The sequence below is a fragment of the Microtus pennsylvanicus genome, chromosome 3 (genome assembly GCF_037038515.1).
Source record: "Microtus pennsylvanicus isolate mMicPen1 chromosome 3, mMicPen1.hap1, whole genome shotgun sequence".
NCBI classification, from domain to species: Eukaryota; Metazoa; Chordata; class Mammalia; order Rodentia; family Cricetidae; genus Microtus; species Microtus pennsylvanicus.
The window spans coordinates 13,469,462-13,490,790 of record NC_134581.1 but is presented as its reverse complement, the minus strand read 5'-3'; the positions used below and the strand labels follow the sequence as shown (position 1 = coordinate 13,490,790).

The 21,329-nt window shown below is 54.9% G+C and overlaps 1 protein-coding gene across 2 annotated transcripts; it reads right to left on the bottom strand.

Moving 5' to 3' along the window:
- Positions 1 to 89: 89 nt before the first annotated feature.
- Pth1r (parathyroid hormone 1 receptor) lies at positions 90 to 21,087 on the bottom strand. Of its 2 annotated transcripts, XM_075964429.1 has the most exons (15): positions 20,886 to 21,087; positions 19,656 to 19,775; positions 9,095 to 9,197; positions 7,155 to 7,289; positions 5,411 to 5,521; positions 5,197 to 5,315; positions 4,951 to 5,045; positions 4,522 to 4,717; positions 4,057 to 4,210; positions 2,757 to 2,817; positions 2,367 to 2,433; positions 2,007 to 2,101; positions 1,274 to 1,415; positions 1,154 to 1,195; positions 92 to 718 (listed from the first exon to the last, which is right to left on the bottom strand). In XM_075964429.1, exons 2-15 carry the CDS (start codon positions 19,728 to 19,730, stop codon positions 335 to 337), a joined length of 1,779 nt encoding a protein of 592 aa, XP_075820544.1. In that variant the 5' UTR covers positions 19,731 to 19,775; positions 20,886 to 21,087; the 3' UTR covers positions 92 to 334. The 2 variants fall into 2 exon arrangements, with proteins under 2 accessions (XP_075820543.1, XP_075820544.1); XM_075964428.1 differs by lacking the exon at positions 19,656 to 19,775 and having other exon boundaries at positions 90 to 718.
- Between the last annotated feature and the right edge of the window lie 242 nt (positions 21,088 to 21,329).

The window sequence follows — 21,329 nt, the reverse complement described above, 5'->3', positions numbered from 1 at the left end:
GTCAGTGCTCTACCAACTGAGCCACCGAGAGCAGAGTCATCTTTCTGTTGGACAATGCTGAATTCCCAAATCCCAGATCCATCCTAGGTAATAGAATCCAGGCTCCTTCTCCCAGCCATGGGGTGAGGTCTCCCCAAACTCTCTCATAGCTCCTAGACCCCGCCTTCCTTGAATGAAACACAGGAAGCCACACAGCTCCCTTTTCCTTTTTTTTCTTTTTTTTTCCTTTTGTTTTTCTTCCTGATCCAGTCCTGAATGGACAACCAGCCAACCATTGGCCTTTTGGTCCATCTATCCATTTGTCCATGCCAGGAGTCCAGTCCCTGGTTCCCAGTCACATGACTGTTTCCCATTCTTCTTGCAGCAATGGAGGTGGTCGTGTAGCCCCAGAGGCCTCCTCATCCAGGCCTGAGCAGGAGCCATTGAGGAATCCATCATCCTTGGGAACCCCCATAGTAATTGGTATGGTTTCATTCTCAACAGTTGGAGCCCCTGGCTTGGCATGGCCAGGCAACTGGGAGTGGCCGTTGGTGGTGGTGGCAGGCAGCAGGCGGGGGCTGAGGGGAAGGCTGAGTCCTGCACGGGGGCCTACATTGGTCACACTTGTGTGAGACACCATTGGGCCATAGCTATAGCTGCTACTCCCACTTCGTGCTTTGCGCTTGAAGTCCAATGCCAGTGTCCAGCGGCTCCAAGACTTCCTGATTTCTGCTTGTACCTTGGGGAAATAGATGGGTGGCGGTCAGGTGTGCCCTTAACCCTTGTGCCATGTGTTTTGCCTGACACCATCCCTGCAGTAAATGACAGGCGACTACTGCAAACACCAAGGTCAAGTCAAATCACACGGATCCTCAGAACACAGGCAATTGTCAGTTGACAGCAGGCAACAGATAGAGCCAGAACCCAAAGCTCAAATGGTCCAAAGATGGCTGAGCCCTCAGACTGAGTGGGACCAGGGAGACTCTTTGCTATGTCACACATGGAGGAGCCCACACACCCCACTATAGGCTGAGTCTGAATTATTTTTGAAGCTGTGTCTATGTCTTCAGTGTGGTCAGAAAGGTTCTTGAGGGGCTGAGGAGAGAATGAAGGGACAAGACTGGGAGAACTCCTACCCCGACTCTACCTTGCCCCTGTGTCGCCTACTACTTACCTCACCATTGCAGAAACAGTAAATGATGGCGACAAAAAATCCCTGTGAAGAGAGGCACGTGCAGTCAGGATCACGTCCCGTCCCCCACCCTGTTCCCCAGGAGCTGGGCAGGCAACATACCTGGAAGGAGTTGAAGAGCATCTCATAGTGCATCTGGATCTGCCAGAGTGTCCCTGAGACCTCAGTGTATGGCAAGGCCATGAAGACGGTGTAGTGGACACCGAAGAGAGGCACAAGGACCAGCGTGGACCTGAGCAGCTTCCTGGCCATTGGGGCAGGAGATTAGGCCATGTTCTTTGCCCCACAATACAGCACTTCATCTTCCCACCCCAACCAGGCCCAGGCTCCAGAAGTGATGGAAGGACCAGAGGCTCTGGCTACTGTCACTTGGCAACCATGTTCAGCTAGATGGCTTATGCCAAGAGGCAAAGTGTTACTTGGGTTTTTTGGTTCTGAGAGGTGTCCTTGAGCACATCACAGGCACAGTTGCTCTGTCCTTGTCATGCCCTCTGCACCTGCTGGCATGCACCCATCCTCCATGACCCAACCCTTGGGTTTCTCCTGAGTGGATGTGTTACTGGCGCCAACCTCTACCCACCTGCCCCTTTGATTCCCAGAATCCAGCTGCCTGAGGGTGGCTGGTATGTACTACAGTAGCAGGCCCTGGCCATAATGCAAAAAACTTCATACCAAGTGACATGACCCAGTACTGCTGTGCAGGTGTGGGGGGGGGGGGGGGCGTTGGGGAGCCACAGAGCCAGAGGTGACTCACAAGCTCAACCATAGGACGTCTATGCTGGCAACCAGTGACCCTGAATGAACTCTACCCCAACTCCAAAGAGCCAGAACTCACCGGTACTGCTGCCTCGTGTCGCATCGGCCAGCATTGGTCTCCCGAAGCTTAGTGGCAAGCACCCGGATGATGTTGATGAAGAGGATGAAGTTGAGCTGTGGAGGGAGGCCACATTGGAGACTATACCCTAGTAGCACAGCACAAGGATTCCTGGATCCAGAGCCATGCCACAGGCCCTACTCTGTCACTGCATCTCTGGATGGTTCCTGGGGCCCTCAGTTTCCCCATCTAGACTGGAGTAGGGATCATCTGGTCTGCAGGTCTTTGAGTTTCTGGCCCTTGGGGTCCAGGGAAGCCACTGTAGATGTTCTTGTTAAGGGCTACTCATTCATGCTCACACTGACCCCAACTTCTGCTCACCACAACAGATGCCAGGATGGGCACCTGGATGATCCACTTCTTGTGCCCGGAGCTCAGGTCCCAGCACCTGGGTGAGGAGGAAACATTAACCACCGGCCCCTTCCTTCTCAGCCAACCCACATAGGCCCCAGAGTTGGCCTGCTCTGACATGAGCTGTCGAGGACACAGGACAGGTGTTACATGTGTCCAGGCCTGATACACTCCGGGCCTCTTTGGAAGCCACCTCCTATAATTCTGAGGTGGTTCTTGGCTGAAGGCAGATCAGAAACCTCTAAGGCTAGAGCTGCTGCTGCCCGGAGTCTCCCATGATTCACAGAAGAGTGAGCCAGAGCATTTGCAGCCTGTGTCAAGGTTCCTGCCCACCTCGCAGTACTCTGCTGCTGGACCTACCCAGTGTTAGCCAAGGTTGCTCTGACACCGACCCACACAGCCACGAAGACAGCTGGAAGACCTGTGTGTACAGGGAACAACGGAAGGGTTGTGAATTTTGCCCCCAATCCAATGACTTTCCTCAGCTCACTGCCCCACTCCTCACCCTACGCACATGGGCTATTTAATGCCACCCTAACAGCCTGAAGTGCCAGCCCCGTTTAGGTTATGTGCATCTTATGAATACCTGTGCATGCCTGCCGGGCCTGTGTTGATATGTGTGGTATCAAAAGCTTTTCCCAGCTCATTCTGCCCTAGACTTGGAAGTTCCATGCGAGGAGAGCCAGTGAACAGCATTTTTCTGTCAGAAACTACCTCTCCAAGCCTGGCATGAAAGGTTCTAGCCTTCATGGACGAGGGCAGATAAAATGAAGTTTGTCGTCCCGGGCTGTGCAGAGGCCACAGGGTCCTGACATATGGGAGTCTGAGTGAAGGGAGCCTGGCTGCCCTCCAGGCTTTTATTCCTAGCCTGATGGATCCTTGGGGGAAAGGGTGTCACCTGGGTTTGTGGTAAGGGTGTGACATTCCCAGATCATAAGGTTCTGTGTGCTCCCTAATCCACATGTTTCCAGCCCACCCAGACACCTTCCAGTTCAGAAGCTTGTGTTAGTTCCTGGAATCAGGCCCAGACCTGCCCAGTTCTGGGGCTTGCTATGGTGAGGTCAGGGGTAGGGCATGTGCCAAGGGCTGAGGAGGCTGTGGAGACTGACCTGAGGGCTTTCTGGGTGCTGAGCCCAGGAGGCTCTAGCCACTGGCCCACCCCTCCACAGTCTGGCAGCTTTCCCCAGGGCCCAGCCAAGCTCCAGAGCTGCCAGCAATAATGGACAATTATCAGTAACTAGATCCCTGAGCCTGAGGGGGGCTGGTAGGATCGTAGCATCCCAGGAATCCGCTGCAGAGAGGTTACAGAAGTTAAGTGGAACCGAGCTGCTGGGCCTGTGGCTCTGAACCACGGGACCTCGCCTCCTGGTAACAGATGTGAGCCCCTCCACAGGGCTCTGGGTCAGGGTAGGGTCCAGACTACATCCCCAACCCTGGGATAACTAGTGACTGAAATTCCCACTCTGATCCCACATTTAACCTCATCTCAAACCCAGTAATTATCACCCCACGTGGGCTGAAATGCCAGTCAAGTCAACAGCCCTGGGGGAACCCTGCCCATGGCCAAGTTAAGTCCTCTAAACCTAGAGGAGGGTCTAAGTCACATCTGGATGGGCAGGCCTCCCTTCACCCTCCCTACCCACCACACTGGTCTCCATACCCCAGCCAAAGATGGTGAAGCCCCACAAGTACTTCTTCTCCGAGAAAAAGGCCATGAAGATGAGGCTGTGCAAGTACAGCCCCTCCACCAGAATCCAGTAGTAGTTGGTGGCCAGGAAGTAAAGGAAGAAGGTCACAGCCACACGGCAGCCAGCCTAGGAGACCAACTAGAGTTAGCGGAGAGGTAGAGCCCTCATCTTCTAGGCAAGGTCTGGTCTGCATTAGGTGAGAAGGCAGAGCTTCCGGGGATGGGACTCGGTGTAGGTGTCGGGTGTTAGCAGCAGGTGGCCAGGTGAGAGGGGGTGGTTGGGGCACTCCAGTGTGGAGGGAAGGGGACTAGGAGCCGTTAGCAGTAAGACTGGGAGCTGAGCTGAGACGTGGCCCCTGTGAGATGGGTTTGCACGCCCGAAGCTGCAGAAGGTAGCAAGAGACAGGCAGGTGCAAATGGAGCCTGCGGGGCACTCACGTAGCCAACGGCAGCAGCGGCGGGCGGAGGCGGCACCTGCGCGATGATATGCAACTCTTCCTCAGTGAGGCGCTCGGCCTCATCCAGCGTGAAGCCTGAGTACAGCACTGCGTCCTTCACGAAGATGCTCGCGGCACGCAGCATAAACGACAGGAACATGTGCATGTGGATGTAGTTGCGCGTGCAGTGCAGCCGCCTGCGGGGCGTGCGACATCACTGTGGTGAGGGCACGGGGGGGGGGGGGGCGAGGACGCAGCGGTGGGCAGGAAGCTGGGCTGTGCGCCGCAGGTGGGGACATCACGCAGTGGGGGATGGAGCCAGTGAAGGGGGAGAAGGGAGGCTCGCACACTGGACCCCTCCAGTCCCACCCTAAACCATGCCCCACCCCTCACCCGGCTTTGTCCTTCCTCTCCCCCTTGCCCCGCCCACCTAAAATAGGCTAGGATGAGCACAGCCACGGTAAGGGAGGCGAGGGACATGGAGTATCCCACCGTGTAGATCATGCCTAAGCGGTCAAACACCTCCTGCGCAGGCGAGAGACATAGAACTGGGACTTAGGGTGGGCGCTGAGGGAAAACTGGAGGACAAATTAAGGTTGCTGGAGAAGTAAAGGCTAGGAGTGTGGGCTGGGTCGAGGTTCACTAATGGGGTGGGGATGGTCTTATGGGTTCGCACCCGTTCCCGAGTCTCGTTCGTCATGAATTTGAGGCACTCGCTGTAGTTGGCCCATGTTCGGTTGTGCCCGGGAACCACCTCCCAGCTGCCATTGCGGTCACAGCGTCTGTAGGCATGGCCTGTATGGGCAGTGGGACAGTCAGGGTAGTCATAGGAGGCCTGAGCCCCACTTTAGGGTATCCCCGTGGTTCTCAACCCTTTCGGCTCGTCTCACCTTTGTGATTGAAGTCATAAATGTAGTCCGGACAGGGCACCGCCACCACTTCACCTGGTGCCCCTAGTGGCCAGCAAACGATGTTGTCCCACTCCGGCAGGCAGGGACGTCCTGTGCCCAAAGAAAACACAGGATAGGGGGCACAAAAGGAGGGTCAGATCCACAGTTACGGGACAGGGGTACACTTGTGCTTTGAGTCCCACAGGGGCAGTGTGCCCTGTGACTGGGAACTTCAGCTTTAGAGCATTCTGGAAAGAATATAGTGAGCTCTTCCTTCCTCTTGCTCCCTAAACCCGCTGGCTTCAGAGAACTTACTGCAGCCCTGTGATGGAGTCCTGACATGAATCCCATTTCCAGAAGGGCTGGAAAGGGACAAGAGAAGTGGCTAGCATGCTGACTGACAAGACACAGGCCTTGGCCGCAGCTCAGCCTTTTCTCTCTCTCTGCTCTTGGTCTCACCTACTGTCTCTGAAGAAGGGATAAAAAAAAAAAAAGACATTGTTTCACTATGTATATAGACCAAGCTAGCCTTGAACTCACAGGCATCCACCTGCCTCTGCCCCCAGAGTTCTGGGATTAAAGGCGTGTGCCACTGCAACCAACCCGAAGAAGAGCGTTTTCTCAGATTTTCCCTCAGCTTGGAGGCTCCCTGTGTGGCCCCTCCCTAGAGACCACAGAAGGCAGGCTGGTTCTTGGTGCCAGCTGGACATCTAACGCGCTGCTAACCTCACACAGGTGTCTCACTCTGCGTCTCTGCGTCTCCATTTCCTCACTGGGAAGTTGACCTTATCAGCCTAGACATCTACCATCCAGGGCTGAACATAAGACCCAGGATCAACCCCTCAAGAGGCGTGCAATCCTCCAAATCCAAGCGCTAATGGGGAGTTTCAAAGGACAGTGATACGTCCCACTCTGGAGCCCTGACAGTCATGCTGAGTGACCTCAGAGGGTCCCCAGTCTCTAGATCACGCACATTCCACCCCAGATTACAGCCCCCTTCTCTCCCCCTACAGGGCTTTGACCACAGGACTCTAACCTCCCTGGAAGGCAGCCTTGATGGCTGGACCCGCCCAGCTCGGTGAAAGGCTCTCTGTCCTGGGCGCCATATTCCCAGCCCCACCCCACCAGGCCCACAATTCCCTCTGGTCCCTGGGGAACCACAGGGTGACCACAGGCTCCCAGATGTGGCCCATCTGGAATCTGCTGCCCACCCTGCTGGCTCTAACTGGCCTTGTGGCCACAGCTTGGGCTCTGTGTTTGTCTCTCCTCACCTCCCTGAGGCAACCCTGTTTCCCCCTCTCTCCTTTTCTCTCCTTGTCCCACTGTCTGACTCCACCCCTCTGAGGCTGCCCTACCCTCTTGCTGTTTCTGTGGCTCTTCCCACTATGTGTCTTGCTGTACCTCATTTGACATACCAAGTCCTAGACTTTGGGTTGGAGCATCTTTATCCCTGTCTCCACTTCTCTCCCCAACTCCATCTCTCGGGACTCTATCCTCTCTCTGTCTCAGTGGGTCATGGGTTTCCTGTATGGGTGCTATTCTGGGGAGTGCTGGGTAAGTCTACTGTGCACATCTCTTTGTGCCTTGAGGCCACCCAACTGACCTGCTTTTCTGGAAAGAGAGCTGTGGTCTCTGACTTTCCGTAGAAACCCACATGACTAGGACATAACGGGAGGGACAGGTGGATCTGAGCCTGTCAAATGGCTGCCTGGGGAGAGGTAGAGGGCAGGCCAGACAGACATACCTCGGCGCCTGCTACCAGTGGGTACCTCCTTGTTCTCTTTAGATTCAGTGTAGAACTTTCCTGAAGCCTTCTCTTTCCTGGGCTTCCCCAATGTGGATCCTGGTGTCCACCCCTTGTCTGAATCCATTATGTTGGCTGGAGAAATCAGGACAATTAAATTAAAACCATCAGCTGTGCTAAAACAACAGCCCTGGGTTGTTGCTCCCCCCACTCTCACTTTTTACAATGAGGAGTTGACTCTACCAAGGATGCCAATACTCAGGTTGTTGGGCGATCAGAGATGAAGGACGGGTATGTGACTCAGAAACTGTGAAGGGTTTGCCAGACGGAGAGACGGGCAGGAAATAAAGCTGGTCAGCAGAGGTTCAATTGGGGGTAAATGTCATGAGCATGGGGTAGAGTGGGGGGAGTGAAGCAGAAAGGCTGGCAACGCAGAAGTCAGGACCACGAAGGAATGAACAGCCCACCAGAGGGCGCATGGCAAAAACTGGGAGCGATGGGGTGGCAAGGTAACGGTGAAAAGCAAGTCAGGCTAGCGGTGAGGAGGTTGGTGAAGGAGTCCAAGGAGCGGGCAGACGAGTGCACCCACGCCATTCTCTGCCCTACGATACTCGAGTAAGTGGCCCTGAAGACACCACCTGAGCTGGAGCCTGGCCTTTCTCCCTGCCTCCTTAGCTGGAAAGTCCTCGCTATCTGACTTCTGTGACTTCAGCTATAGCCCAAGCCAGGGTACCTTGGCCCTCCTCCACCAGACTCTGTGGGAAGCGGAATCCAGGTAAGCTGGACTGGGAAGAGGAGGATTGTCAGCATCTTCCTGCCTCCACCCTCAGGGAGGAGGTCCGTTCATAGTGGATGAGGAATCAGAGACACACACCACAGGCTCCCCAAGTAGGAAGAGAGCCAGGTTCAAGATCAAAGGAGGGTACTCATCTGCCCCTACCCTTGATGTGATGGGGAGTCACAGGTGGGGCCAGGGTAGGCGGGACTCTGTATACAGAGTGAGTCTCAATGAATGTGAACAAAGTCCACACACTTCACAGAGAATCTCACCATTCGCTTGTGTGCTGGGTATGTACGACGGCTGTCCCCCAGTAACCAGAGAGCCAGCTCCAGAGAGAAAGCCGCTCTGGAGGGACAGTAAGTCAGGGTCTTGGTCTCCTTTGCTGATGAGACCAACCAGAGTCCAAAGGCTGGACAAAGGCCAGTGTAGCCTATACCTGCTTCCAGGAAATGGACTCGAGGAAGGGGGCGGAGACTCCTGAGATAGGTCAGGGATCAGAACTGTGGTTGGATGGGTGATGCCTTCCTTCCCATGGGATAGGTCCCTTAGAGATGCTATGGGGAACCCCTCTGTAGGCCAAACACCCTCTCCAGGCTATAGGCTGATTCTTCTATCCCACCTACCCCATCTGGTTCTAGAGACTCTAGTTTTGCCCTGTTCAGATGGTCTCTTCAGAGACCTCCCCATCTTTCTAGACATGGCTATCTTTTCTTTGGGGAAGATCCCCACCATGTTAGGGCCCTGAGCCCTCATCACAGCTCCTGGCTTGTCTCACCCCATCTAAATCCACTGGGCTATGTGCGTTGTTTGCCTCTAATCTCCATTTGCAGACACGAGCGAATCTGTCCAAAGGCTTCTCTCTCTCTCTCTCTCTCTCTCTCTCTCATACACACACACACAGAGAGAGAGAGAGAGAGAGAGAGAGAGAGAGAGAAGAGAAGAGAAGAGAAGAGAAGAGAAGAGAAGAGAAGAGAAGAGAAGAGAAGAGAAGAGAAGAGAAGAGAAGACATGGCCCACCTGAGCCTGCTGATTTCATATTAGGCCTTTACCTTGGCTGGGTCTCCCTTTATTAAGCCCACCCTAAGTTAACGCCTTCAACCCCTCCACCCAGCTGTCTCTCACACGCCGACCCCACGCCATCCCATTTCCCCACTTTCACCTGCCGTGCGCAGGACTTCCTTGAGCAGCTTGTCACACTGGGCCTGGGCGCGGTGCAGCAGGAAAATCTGTTCCTCTTTGGTAAAGACATCGTCAGCGTCCACCTGCCAAGCCAAAGAGCAGACTGTAGGCAGCTCTTCCAGGTGAGGCAGCTGGTCCCAAAGTCAACCGACCTCCCCAGGGATGTCCCCCTTTCCAAAAGTCCTCCCTCCAGAGGGAATGTGGGAAGTCTGCCCCATGGGGAGCATCTGACTTACAGAGCTCCCCTTTTAAAGTTCTGAAGCCATGGCAACACAAGGGCTGGGACGGGCCCTTGCAGGGAGGAGAAAGGGGTGGGGGCTGTCCTCTGCGTGTCCAGCAGTAACCCGGCATCCACTGGCATTCTTTGTCTAGTCCATCCCCCTGAGGCACATGGGAACGGATGGAATGTCCCAGGATGGAGCCTCACAAGATCCTGGCTGCCTGCTGGGGACCTGGAGTTGGATCTGGAGTGCTGAACTCTGAAGAGACAAACCCCGCCTGGATTCCTTCGAGTTTCAAGGCCTCTGGGGACCATGACAGTCACCATTTTCCATCCTGGCCCAGCATCCAGTCAGTGCTTTTCCCAGTAAAGGGTTAGGGTCTCATCCTCCCTTCTTCAGGTCTCAAAGAGGGAGAATGGAAGAACTTCTCTTTGAATAGCTAGGGGATCGCTGGGCTGTGCAGGACCCCCCACACAACAGTTCTAGGGGAGTCGCTGGGCTGTGCAGGACCCACACACGCAGTTCTAGGGGATCACTGTGCTGTGCTGTGCAGGACCCCCACACACTGTTCTAGGGAATCACTGTGCTGTGCAGGACCCCCGCACGCTGATCTAGGGGATTGCTGGGCTGTACAGGATCCCCGCATGCTGTTCTAGGGCCGGGCATCCCACCGGAAGCTCCTCCACCCTAGCAGATGCTGTGGAGATGTGTGACCAGGCACAGGCCTTTGCTCTTGCTGACCTCCCTCTGCAGGAATTCCTCATTCTCTTCTTTCCACTCTGTTCACCCACTGGGACCCAGTCACATCATTTAACCAGGGAAAAGGGAACAGCGGAAGGGTAGGGAGAGTATCTCGCTGAACTGGTGGTTGCTGGAGAGAATCTGAGCCTCCTCTGACTTAAAAGCTGGGGCCAGTGTCCTGCCTGGGAGCAGTCCCTATCCCCACCTTGAGTATGACCATTAAGGGATCACACCCCGGGATAGGTGTGATGCTCTGGGACAGCCCAGGGCTGTCAGATCTCATGGCCCCTGAGACGCCCCTAGAAAGGCTACCTCACTCTTAAAACTCCAGAGAACACAGCCTGAGCTCTCTGAACAGGCAGCGAAGCAAGCCTGTGCCCGGCCATGTGGGCAGGTCTCTTTAGTAAGGGTGGAGCTATGAGGGGCAGAGAATTTGGAGGCCTGAAAGGAAGGAGGCGGGTCAGAGTGGGGCCGGGCCGCCGAGAAGGGGCGGGCTGCCTGGGTCAGGGAGTCCGGCTGCTGAGAGAAGTTAATTGACCGCGTCTCTTGGCGGCAGCAGCTCGGGCTTCCAGGCCAAGGAGTCTCCAATTGGCTCCGCGGAGCAGAGTCTTGCTGGTTTTGCTTAGCCGAGGAGCGCGAGCATCTTTGCGCGTGCGTGTGACTGGCCGTGCACCCACTGTCGGGCCAGGGTGTAAACTTCTGTGTGCCCCATTTCTGTAATGCCTCACATAGGAACCGCCTAACACGTCTATTTGGGCCCCGGAGCCTGATGTGTTTGTGAACATGCATGCGTACATGTTTGTGGTCAAAGGACTATGTGTGGGCTTCTGGGTGTGCTGTAGAACTTCTCAACATGCATGCCTGTGTCTGCTGCTTCCGGAGCCTGGATCCGAAATGGTCTCTCGGAATTCAGCTGGCACTAATGCATAGGAGTCCCAGGAAGGCTGAAGCGGATTCCAGTGTGCTGCTGGTCCAACGGCTCTAAACTCCCACTATTCTAACCACACCTACGGCAGAGCTGGCTGGGGCAGAGTGAGTGATGAGGACCAGGTAGGACAAGCTGACTTGCTAAGATTCAGGGACCTCCAAAGCCACCCTGAAGCTGTCCTTATGTGTCTGTCACTGGGGATCCTGTTACTAAAGGGTCTGATTCTTACCCACCTCACTCCTATTACAGCATCTACTACTCACTACCGTTCATTCTGTCACTGCAGTTAATAACTCCATCAACTACCGCCTTTCCATTAGCAGCAACAGAACCCTCACCACAGCCAGTGTTCCCAGCACCGTTGCTGCCAGTACCATTCCCACCATAACCACTACTGCACCATTAATGTAGCCATCATTACCATCATCGTAACTGCCATAATTGGGCCAACACCATTACCAGATCACCGAAAATCACACCACCTACCACCATCTATCTACCTCGCCACCATCAGGACCAGATCCACCATGCCAGCATTAGCACCATCACCAGTATTACCACCTGCCTCATAACCACCCCGTGACTGTCACTTCTCCCTTCCACTTCCTTCTGCCCACCTCCTCCCCTCCCGAGATATTTGATTCATCGCAGTTTTCTCCCCGTTAGTGGAGTGCTCTTGAGTGACTGACTGGTCCTCCCCTTGGTCTCTAAAGACTTGCTGATGCATTAGCTTCCTAATGGCCTGGCTAGCCACTGATGTGACCAGGGAGTCGAAGTTGATGGCTTAGATCAGAGCTGTCATGGGTTGAAAACTGTCCAGCTGACAACCAGAGACTGACCAATATGCCCACTCAGGGACCTGGAGCGGGGGTGACAGTGGGGTGGCCATTTAACCTTCCACCTGTTGTCAGCTTCCTTTTTTGTGGTCTTCTCTGGACTGGGAAGGCCACAGGCTCCAGGCATCCTCCTCCATAAGCCTTCATCCAACCCCAAGGATAGCGGCCCCATCTCTTCCCTCCCTGGGCGTTAAAACCTACTTCTCTGTCACCCCAATCAGAACAGAGCCGCCATGTGCTAGGGTGGGCAACCCTCTACCCCAGGGCACAGCTCCTCACCAGGAATGCCCAGACACCCTAACTCTTTCAGCTCCACCTCAAGGACTCCCCATTAACCCAGGAATCCAAACCCCACCTCTACCATTGACTAGTGTCTCTGGAAAGTGGCTTAAGCCCAGTGCTTTAGGTTTCCTGTAAAATCAGAGTAACAGTAAGGGTTTAACCGAAGTACTGCATCAAGAGCCTGGGCAGGGCAGGCTGGGGGAAAGCTGGCTGCTGTTACAGCTACTGTGAGCAGAGGGGCTGACTCACCACTCCACCCCACCCCAGCCCCTTTGTCTGCAGGGGTCCACAACAAGGGGCTGGTTGTCTGTGGGGCCCTAGAGAGAACGGAGGGCCAGGAATGGAGGCAGTGCCAGGAGAAGTTGCCTGGATAGCTCCCTGAACTCACGCCATCACTCAGGGTCGCTGCCAGACTCCCAAGTTTGGGTTGGGGGTAGACAAGATTACCAGACCTCTATTCTGCTGGAAGCGGGACGAGGGGGAAACTGCTGATGACTCGGACTAGCCAGACATCAACACTGTCTGACGCTCCCTTCCCCTCCCCAGCTCAGTCACCCCCTTCCCTTTTAAGAGTGCTGCCTTCTTGGCATGGCTCCAGAGTACGAAAGACTCAGATCAGCATCTTCTTAGATCCAGAACCTGCATCTTGGGTCTCAGAGGCAAGTCTAGGGGCTGGGTCACGGCCAGGTGCCACTTAGTCCATACTCACCAGCGAGAGGGTCACCAGCCCTGGCACCAGCTGTCCCGCATACTGTCTTCCACCTTGTGGATTAGGGCCAACAGTTTCTCTGACCCACCTATCACAGTGCCCCCCCCCCGCCAGCAGCACAGCGCCTTCCCACGCACACACAAGCATGTCTAGAGTATGTGGACTTGCAGGGGCTGGTGTCACACAACTTCAGCCCTGATCTGGGAAGACAGCCTGCAGACACCGAGACAGGTCTGTGAAGCTCCAGGCAAGGCGCAGACAGATAGGGACTGAAGCTGGCATGTTACTTACAAACCCGGATGTTGCTGAGCCCATAGCAGAGGAGACGCTGTCGAGAGACCTGGTGTATTCTGTCATCCCCAAGCTCAGGTGAGGTCTCAGTCTCATGATCTGAGACCTTCCAGCTCTGCACACTGAGATTACAGGTAGACACCGCCACTGGCTTAGATGTTCTAATTTCATTTAGCTCCCAGGGAGACCAGGAAGTACACAGGTGTGTCCAGGCTGATGACGGTGGTGATGGTAGAGACAGCCATCACCCAAACGGGAATTACATCCATACCATCACCCAAACGAGGCCACTTCCCCAACTTCCTCCCTTCACTGCCAGATTCTACACATTGGCATCTGTGATCTCAGACATGTCAAAATCCTACCCCTCCAGACAAAACTGGAGGAAATGAAATGAAGGAGTTTCTGCTTCTGTGCAAGGGGCTTCTACGGCATAATGTTTTCTTAGCAGGGTGCCCTCTTGGGTCACAACAGTAACCCCCTTGCCAGTGTCAGCCTGGTCCCCTAAGGGACAGTATGCTTTGTTTCATTGCCTGCCATTGGAGAAGGCAGATATATCTGGTGTTTGCCCCTGGCTGGCCTTGCCCCACAAGACCCCCTTTGCTCACATCGACCTCACCTTCTGCTGCACACCCATTTTACAAAAGGGAGACTGAGGCCTAGATGATAGTTAGAAGAGGGCAAGGAGCAGAGCTAAGGTGCACTTTACACCAAAGCCGTAGTCTTGGAGCAAAGGAAATACACAGCTACATGGGTGTCGTGGCACCAGCCGCCGTAACATCATCTCTCCAGCACCCTGGATTGTATGTAACCTTTGCTGCATGGAGCAAACATACACAAAGGGGCTTGAACCAGTGGCGGAAGTAGCCCTAGAAGCAATAGGGCCACTGATGTTGGGATGCAGCTGACCCTCTAACTGGGCAGAGGACAACTGGCCTTCGGTGCCACGTGAGGATGTGAATGACTCGCGCAAAGAAAAGAGAAATACTTGGCTCTCAGGAGATCCCCTTGTGACCTTGTGGCCTTCCTTCACCCCTTCTCCAGGTTCCACTACTGGGACCCATGCTGGCACCTCTCCTGTTTCCCATGCCAACTGGCTAGGGACTGTTCTCTTGTCCCTTGCTGCCCTCTGTCCATCTGGCTGGCCACGGCAGGCTGGGACGGGCTCCTCATCCTGCCCCGCCACCACTGACAAGTGCTGACTTTTCCTCCCCCTTGCCAGGCCTTCCTGAACAGGCTGCCTGTGTTTGGGGCTGGGAGGGGCTGGGGGGGAGGCACTGTGACGCCTCTCATCCCAGCCAGCCAGCCAGCGTGGCCGCCTTTGGGGCAGGCGGTGGGATGGAACCTCGGATGGCAGAGTTGGCTACTAGGACAGGGTGGATCTTCACACGCAGCCTCTACCTGAGCTAGGCAGGAGGACCAAGGCCCGGAAGAATGGGATGGCCTAATCTAACCCTAGCTGGGTCAGCAGAATGGGATCCCACTAGCTCTCAACTTGGGCACAAGGTTGGCCCCAAGCTGGGGTTCTAGAGGGCTTGGGAGGTCTCCAATGTCTGACCCTGAGCAGATTTTGCACTGTTTCCTAGTCACTTTAAAGACAATTTCAAAGTTCTGCAAAAACCCCACCATACCTTTTATTTTTCCTGGGCTCTCTGAAATAGCTGCCTTCCTGATGTGGTAGCTGGACCGGGGAGTGTCCCCAGAAGGCCCACAACAGGAATCTGGGGGAGGCTGCTTGACGCCTCATTAAAACATTCCGAAGAAAACCCAAGTTCCCGGGAGGGCCCGGGCCCCCCTTCCACTGCTCTGTCCTCGGGCGGTTCTGGGAGTTGGAGGGGTGGGGGAAGAGGATGTGTTTAAGGGCAGGTGATATAAAAAGCTTTGACAAATCAATACAAGCAGGATAAATAATCCATAGAAAGATGGGTAATGGCTCTGAGAGAGCTCAGTTGGGTAATAAACAAATATAAAGTCCGAGAATCACTGGCAGAGTGTAAATTAAAACGAAGGGGACGCCGCTCTTCACCTATCAGAATGCTAAGATGAAATCTAAGGGCCCTCACTGCATCCTGTGAAACAGTGAACAGGGAGAGGGCCCCTGTGGTCAGTCCTGGGAAGTATAAGCCAGCACAGCTTTTTAGAGGGCAATTTGGCCTTGCCTATTAAAATAAAAAATGTGCTTGTTCTCAGACCCAGCAAAGACAAATTCTAGAAATATCCTACCGGGAAATGATCACATGGTGAACCAAGAGGGCATTTCAAGGAGCTCCTCTGCCACTATCTGGAATGTCTCTCACATGCATACGCGCGCGCACGTGCGCACACACACACACACACACTAGGGGAGGATGTGGAGAAAGGATCTGAACATGTATCCCTCAGGAATGTTTAACTAAGTTCATACTTTGGAATACTATGCAGGAATAAAAAGGGCTTGGAGAGATGGCTCAGTGTTTAATAGCCCTGGCAGTTCTTCTAAAGGACCCAGGTTAGATTCCTTGCACCCAGATGGTGGCTCATTACTGCCTGTAATTCCAGTTCCTGGGGCCCTGACACCCTCTCTTAGCCCCCTCAGGCACTGCATGCACACGATATACAGACGCACACACAGCCAAAACAGTAAGCATACAATGAGATAATTTTTTAAAAAGGGATTTGGAGGCTGGAGAAACGGCTCTGTGGTTAAGAGCACAAACTGCTCGGGCAGAGGACCTAATTCTGTCCCCAGCACCCACCTCAGGCAGCTTAAAACAGCCTGTAACTCCAGCTCCAAGGGATTGCCACAGGCTCCCCTCAGCACTACATGTATGCACAAAACCTCATGTCAACACAAGAATATACAAATACTTAAAAACATTATATATATTTTTAAAAATTAAAAAATATATATTACATATATATTTTTTCGAGACAGGGTTTCTCTGTGTAACAAAGTATATATTTTAAATGATTTCTACTCACAAATGTAAAGCTACAACTTTAGGTACAATTATGCCTGTGTCACACAGCCCCACGGAGAAGCTCGCTGAACTCATTTAACAACAAACAGAAAACAAGACACATCCATCTACTTGCTATGTATACAAGAGGTGCCACTTGAAGCACAGAGAGAGACAGAGGACTGTCCCCAGACTCCCAGAATGTCTTTCTCTAGAAAGGGAACTGGGGTTTGACAGTGCCCAAAGAAAGCTTCTGTTTGCTCTGAACGATTTGTCTTGGGTTGAAGAGATGGCTCATTGGGAAAGGTGCTTGCTGCTCACAACTGAGGATTAAACCCACATAAAGATGAACCAGAGAATCCTCAGAGGCCTGATAACAGCTAGCCTGGTGTACACAGCGGTAGGCCAGATAGAACCTTGTCTCAAATAAGATAGGAGGTGAGGACAATACCCAGGCTGTCCTCAGATCCACACATGCACGCAAGCACATGCACACACACACACACACACACGACAGAGAGAGAAAAAAATACAAACAATGTGCTCATGTATTAGTCATGAAATAAACAAAAAGTAAGGAAACGAAGATTTCATTTTTTTAAGAAACCCTAAAATGACACACAGGGACCTCTTAACCTGAGTTCACCTTCACTTAGCTTAGAGGAGAGAGTCCTCTGTAGATGTCTGAGTCCTGGGTTCAAATGGCTCAGATCCCAGTTCTGCCGGTCTTACCTATGTTCACTTCAAGGTCATTTCCCCCTAACATGGCTTGGACACTGGGTGGGGTGAGAATACACACACACACACACACACACACACACACACACACACACACACACAGCAGGTTCTAGCTCGGACTCTATGGAAAGCTACTGCTCGATAAATGGCTTTTCTTATTTTTAAAAGCAAGCACCTTGGGCTGGCAAGATGACTTAGCAGATAAAGTGCTCGCCATCTGAGCCTGAGACCTAAGGTCAACGCCTGGAACCCACCCGGTGGAAGGCGAGAACTGACTCCCCAAAGCACTCGTAAACACACACACACACACACACACACACACACACACACACACACACACACACACACTAAACATTAAATAAGAAAAAGTGCCTTCTGAGCTGCCCCCACCCCAGGCTGGCTGGAAGAGATGGCCTGCACAGTCAGCCTAAGGGATGAAGTGCCCTACCCAAGGGTCATAGCCTACACCCAGGTCTGCCTCCCTTCTGACTGTTACATTCGTGAGAGTGGAGGATTCTCTAGGGTGTCCTTAAGGTAAGGAATCTCAAAGGACAATCTCTTGCCTGCTCATAAGCTGTGGGCCAATCCCCTCCACTAAATCCATTCCTTCAATGCTCGTCTCTGGGCTACCCTTTTCTGTGAGGCACAGACAGATCATCTGAGTCCAGCTGTGACCAGTGTTCTATCAGTGGGAAGTTCTTTGGTCCCCCAACCAAGGTCACTGGAGAAGTGAGCCTGGCCTTGGATATGGCTGAGTAGGCAGTCTATAGTTTAGTGATAGCTGAGGTAGACGGGTTTCGTCCATACCTGTACACATCTGGACGCAGGAGAGAGAATGGGCAGGCTGCCAGTTGTTTGCTGACTCCAGATGAGCCTAGGGATTCCACAGGATGGTGGGTGTGTCGGCCAAACCTGTCCCTTGGACTACAACCCCTCAGACCTGAAGCAGGAGATGGTCCAGTGCACGCACATGCCCCAGCAAGGTCCCTGCACAGCCATACTGGCATCTGTCCCGCCTTCAGCGTAGGATCCTCCTAAACCAGGAAAATTCTCTGCATAGACTTCAGCTTCCCTATAGAGCTTTCTGAGGTCCTAGGGGCTCCATACCACAACTCAGTGAGGTACAGGGGTCGGCACCCAGTTGACGTAAGATAGACAATGGTCACAGTGGGTCTGGGCAAGCTCATAAAAATTCGGGAAGACACCTTTCTCAAAGGGTTGTTGGGAAGATTAAACTAGCTGATGTGCATAAAGTGCTTAGAACAATGGACTGGCAAACAGAAAACACAGAAGCATTTGTTAAATACAAACAAGCGAACAATAGACCTGTGCGCGCACACACACACTCACAGGGTGACCACATGCACGCACACACACGCATGTACAACTGTGCTTCCCTTGGAGTCATGTGCAGATTCACAGCTTCAGGTACATGTGGACTAGAATACACATGATCCCACGGACTGACCCAGATGCCCACAAAACCCTGTGTTGATGGACAAACCGCACACATAGGATACCTTTCCCATCCGCAGGTCTACCCCCATGCACATGTATGTGGACCCACATAGAAGTCACTGAGGATTTTTTGGCAAATAGTCCTGCTGCCCATGCTTGGAGCACCCCCCCCCCCGAACTTGTTCCCCTGTGTGCAGGCTCCTTTCTGAGGCAGCCCTTGGCTTTGGTAGTCCATTACCGGACTAGAATTGGACGGGATGGACCCTAGTAAACAGAAGAACATCAAACTGCAAGGATGTTAGGCAAACGTTTCTCTCATGCTCTCTTTTCAAAGATGAGCAACTGAGGTGTGGGGACAGACAGTCCAAGGTCACACAAGCTGTAGACTGAGCAGAGGAGTCCCAGATTTGAGGCTCTGTCCCATGAAGGAAACTGCTTGCCTTGTCTCTCTAGACCTGGGTCACGGTTGGGGTATAGGGGCAACAAGACCTTAAAGTCAGGCACAAAAGCTGATTCAGGAATATGGGATGGGAGAGGATGGAAAATCTCCCCTCTCTGAGAAATGGCTCCCAGACCCTAACCCAAGATGGGGTCATGATTTCCCTTAGTGTCTCCAGCTCTCGGTCTTTGCTATTCTGAGTCTGTCCCTGCTGGGGTCGGATCTCTCATCCTAACCCTTTCTCTCTCTCTAGCCTTTTCCTTACTATTCTATCTCTCGGTCTCCATTCTCAGACCATGCACTGTACCTCCAAAGGTCAGCTCAATCTCCAGACTCCCCAAAGTACATATCTTGTGCAAGGTGTACTGTGAGAAGAGGCTTCTGGAGACCTCCATACCACACCCACCTCCCTGGGCAAACAAGTTCCACTTCGGGTAAAGCTGTCCCATTAGTGCATACAGCTGTGTATCTGTGGGGTCTCGAGAGCTGGAGGAGGGTTCTAAATCCTATCCTCAGTCTATCCATGTGATTTTCTGACTTCTTGCACACGGCTTTGAGCGTGGGGTGCAAACAAAACTTGCGAAAGCAGAGGCCCCGAACGCAGTCTGTGGGACTCCACACCCAGAGAGCCCGCTGGATCACACTGTCACCATCGAAAGAGATACATACGACCAGAGCCGTGTGCTCACACAAGCATGGTGTAGGGAAACTCCAACCACAGATTTCCAGACCCAGGACCCCAAGCCAAGTCTTCAGAAGTGGGGGAACTTCAGGCATCTGGAACCTACAGTAAGACACCCCAACGAGAGCAGGCACCAGGATTCCTGGTTCAGAGCGGGGGCACCATCCCAAAGTTCAGACAATTAGGAGAACCCAAGACTTTGCGCCTACACTCGCCCCAGGAACCCCAGAGCAACTCCAGGATTCCTGTGTTTGAGCGTAGACCGAGAGGGACTTACCAGCGCATATGCGGAGCTGAGCACTGGGCAGCAGAGCAGGAGCGCCAGGCCGGGTGCGATCCGGGCGGCCCCCATCGCCACCGCCTAGGGCCGCGTCCCTCGGGGCAGCCGCCGCCGGCCCTGGTGATGGTTGGAGGGTGCAGAGCTGTGTCAGGCCGGGCCGCCCCGCCCACACCCTGTCCTAGGGGACCCCGGCCTCCGGGCGGCCCGAGGCCCCGGAGCCCGGTGCGGGGCCCATACGCCGAAGGCAAGCGAGAGAACCAACCGGCGCAATGGAGAGAGGGAGGGCGGAGGGAGGGAGGCAGCCTGAGGCCGGGCGGGCGGCGGGCGGGCGCCGAGCGCTGCTGAGCGGCCTGTCTGCCTCGGAGCGGAGAAATCACATCCATATGGCTGGGCCCCCCGCCCCCGGCCCGCCCCCCGCTCCCCTCCCGCGCCGCCTTTTCTTTCTTTCTTTCTTTCTCTCTGTCTTTTTTCCCCCCTCTTTGGGGGAACTGGGAGCCGTGGCTTCCCTCCACGCCCAGTGGGGGAGGGGCGGGGGAGGGGTCGGGGTCGCGGTCTGCGGGGGGCGACCAGGCTGTTATTTTTAGCTCCGCGGCAGTGGGCAACAGGGGAGTCGGGGCGGGGCAGGGGGCGCGTTTTGAGTTGCGCGGGGCGTGCAACTACGGGATACCATCCCGACTTTTGCAACGACACTGAGCCCTTCGGTGTTCCTGCCACCAGCTCCGGGCTCTCCGGCGGCACTGCGGCCCGGCTACCCCAACCCAGTCTGGACCCCCAAGCCCTTAGCAGCCATCTCCTGCACCTCATTTCCCATCCTCCTAACCCGTGCCGCGTGCGCCCGAGCGGCACGAGCGCTCCTGTGGCCCCGAGGCTGGGGCAGACTGTCTGCTTGTCAGTCGGTCTTTAGCTAGCCTTGCCCCCCTCCCCTCCGGACATCAGCCCCCCTCCCCCGACCTTGGCCTCTGCTATTCCAGCGGCCCCAAGCTCGGTTTCGGTCACTCCCTCGCTTCCTCCTCCCCTCCTCTACGAAAACATTTGCAAGTTTCCAAAAAAGCCACCGAACTGCGCGGCAGCGGGCTGGCGACTCCGCCGGGCTCCGAGGAGGCGCCGCAGACTGACACCGAGACCGAGCAGCCGGGCCCGCCCTGGCCGAGCCCCGAATCGCTGTTGCCCCACTCCGGCCTCCCGCGCCCCGCGCGCCCGACCCTCTCCCCCCAAGCCCCGACTTACTCCGAGTACGCTGCCGCGGCCCCCGCCTTGCCATGAATGTCGGGGCCCCCCCGACAGCCTCCCCAAGCCAGCTCCCCGTCCGCGGCCCCGGGGGGGCTTCATGGAGCTCTCGGGATCCCCCCTGGCCTGCCTGGCCTCCTGAGCCCCCCGCCTGGCCGCCGCTCCGAGCCGCCGCCCGCCTCGCGCGTCCCTCTCCTCGGCGTCTGTCTCTCCCCTCCCCCCCGCGGCCCGGAGCCTCTTCCCTCCCCCGCGCCCTCCCCGGGCCTCCTCCGCCCCTGCCCCCTCCACCGCCTCCCTGGAGGGTGTGCGGCGGGCAGAAACGAGCCCGCCGCCCCCCACCCCGAGACCTCTCTCCAGAGACCCGGCCCGGGGTCAGAAGGATGAGTGTTGGGGGGAACGGAGTCTAGGGAGCTCTGACATCGGGACCTGAGAACCGGGACTGGG

Coding starts and splice junctions, on each gene's coding strand:
- Pth1r (XM_075964428.1), bottom strand. CDS start 20,987: ATGAAGCCCCCCCGGGGCCGCGGACGGGGAGCTGGCTTGGGGAGGCTG. Junction 2,434..2,756: donor GCAACCTTGGCTAACACTGG/GTAGGTCCAGCA, acceptor CTCCTCACCCAG/GTGCTGGGACCTGAGCTCCG. Junction 1,196..1,273: donor TGCTCTTCAACTCCTTCCAG/GTATGTTGCCTG, acceptor CTCTCTTCACAG/GGATTTTTTGTCGCCATCAT.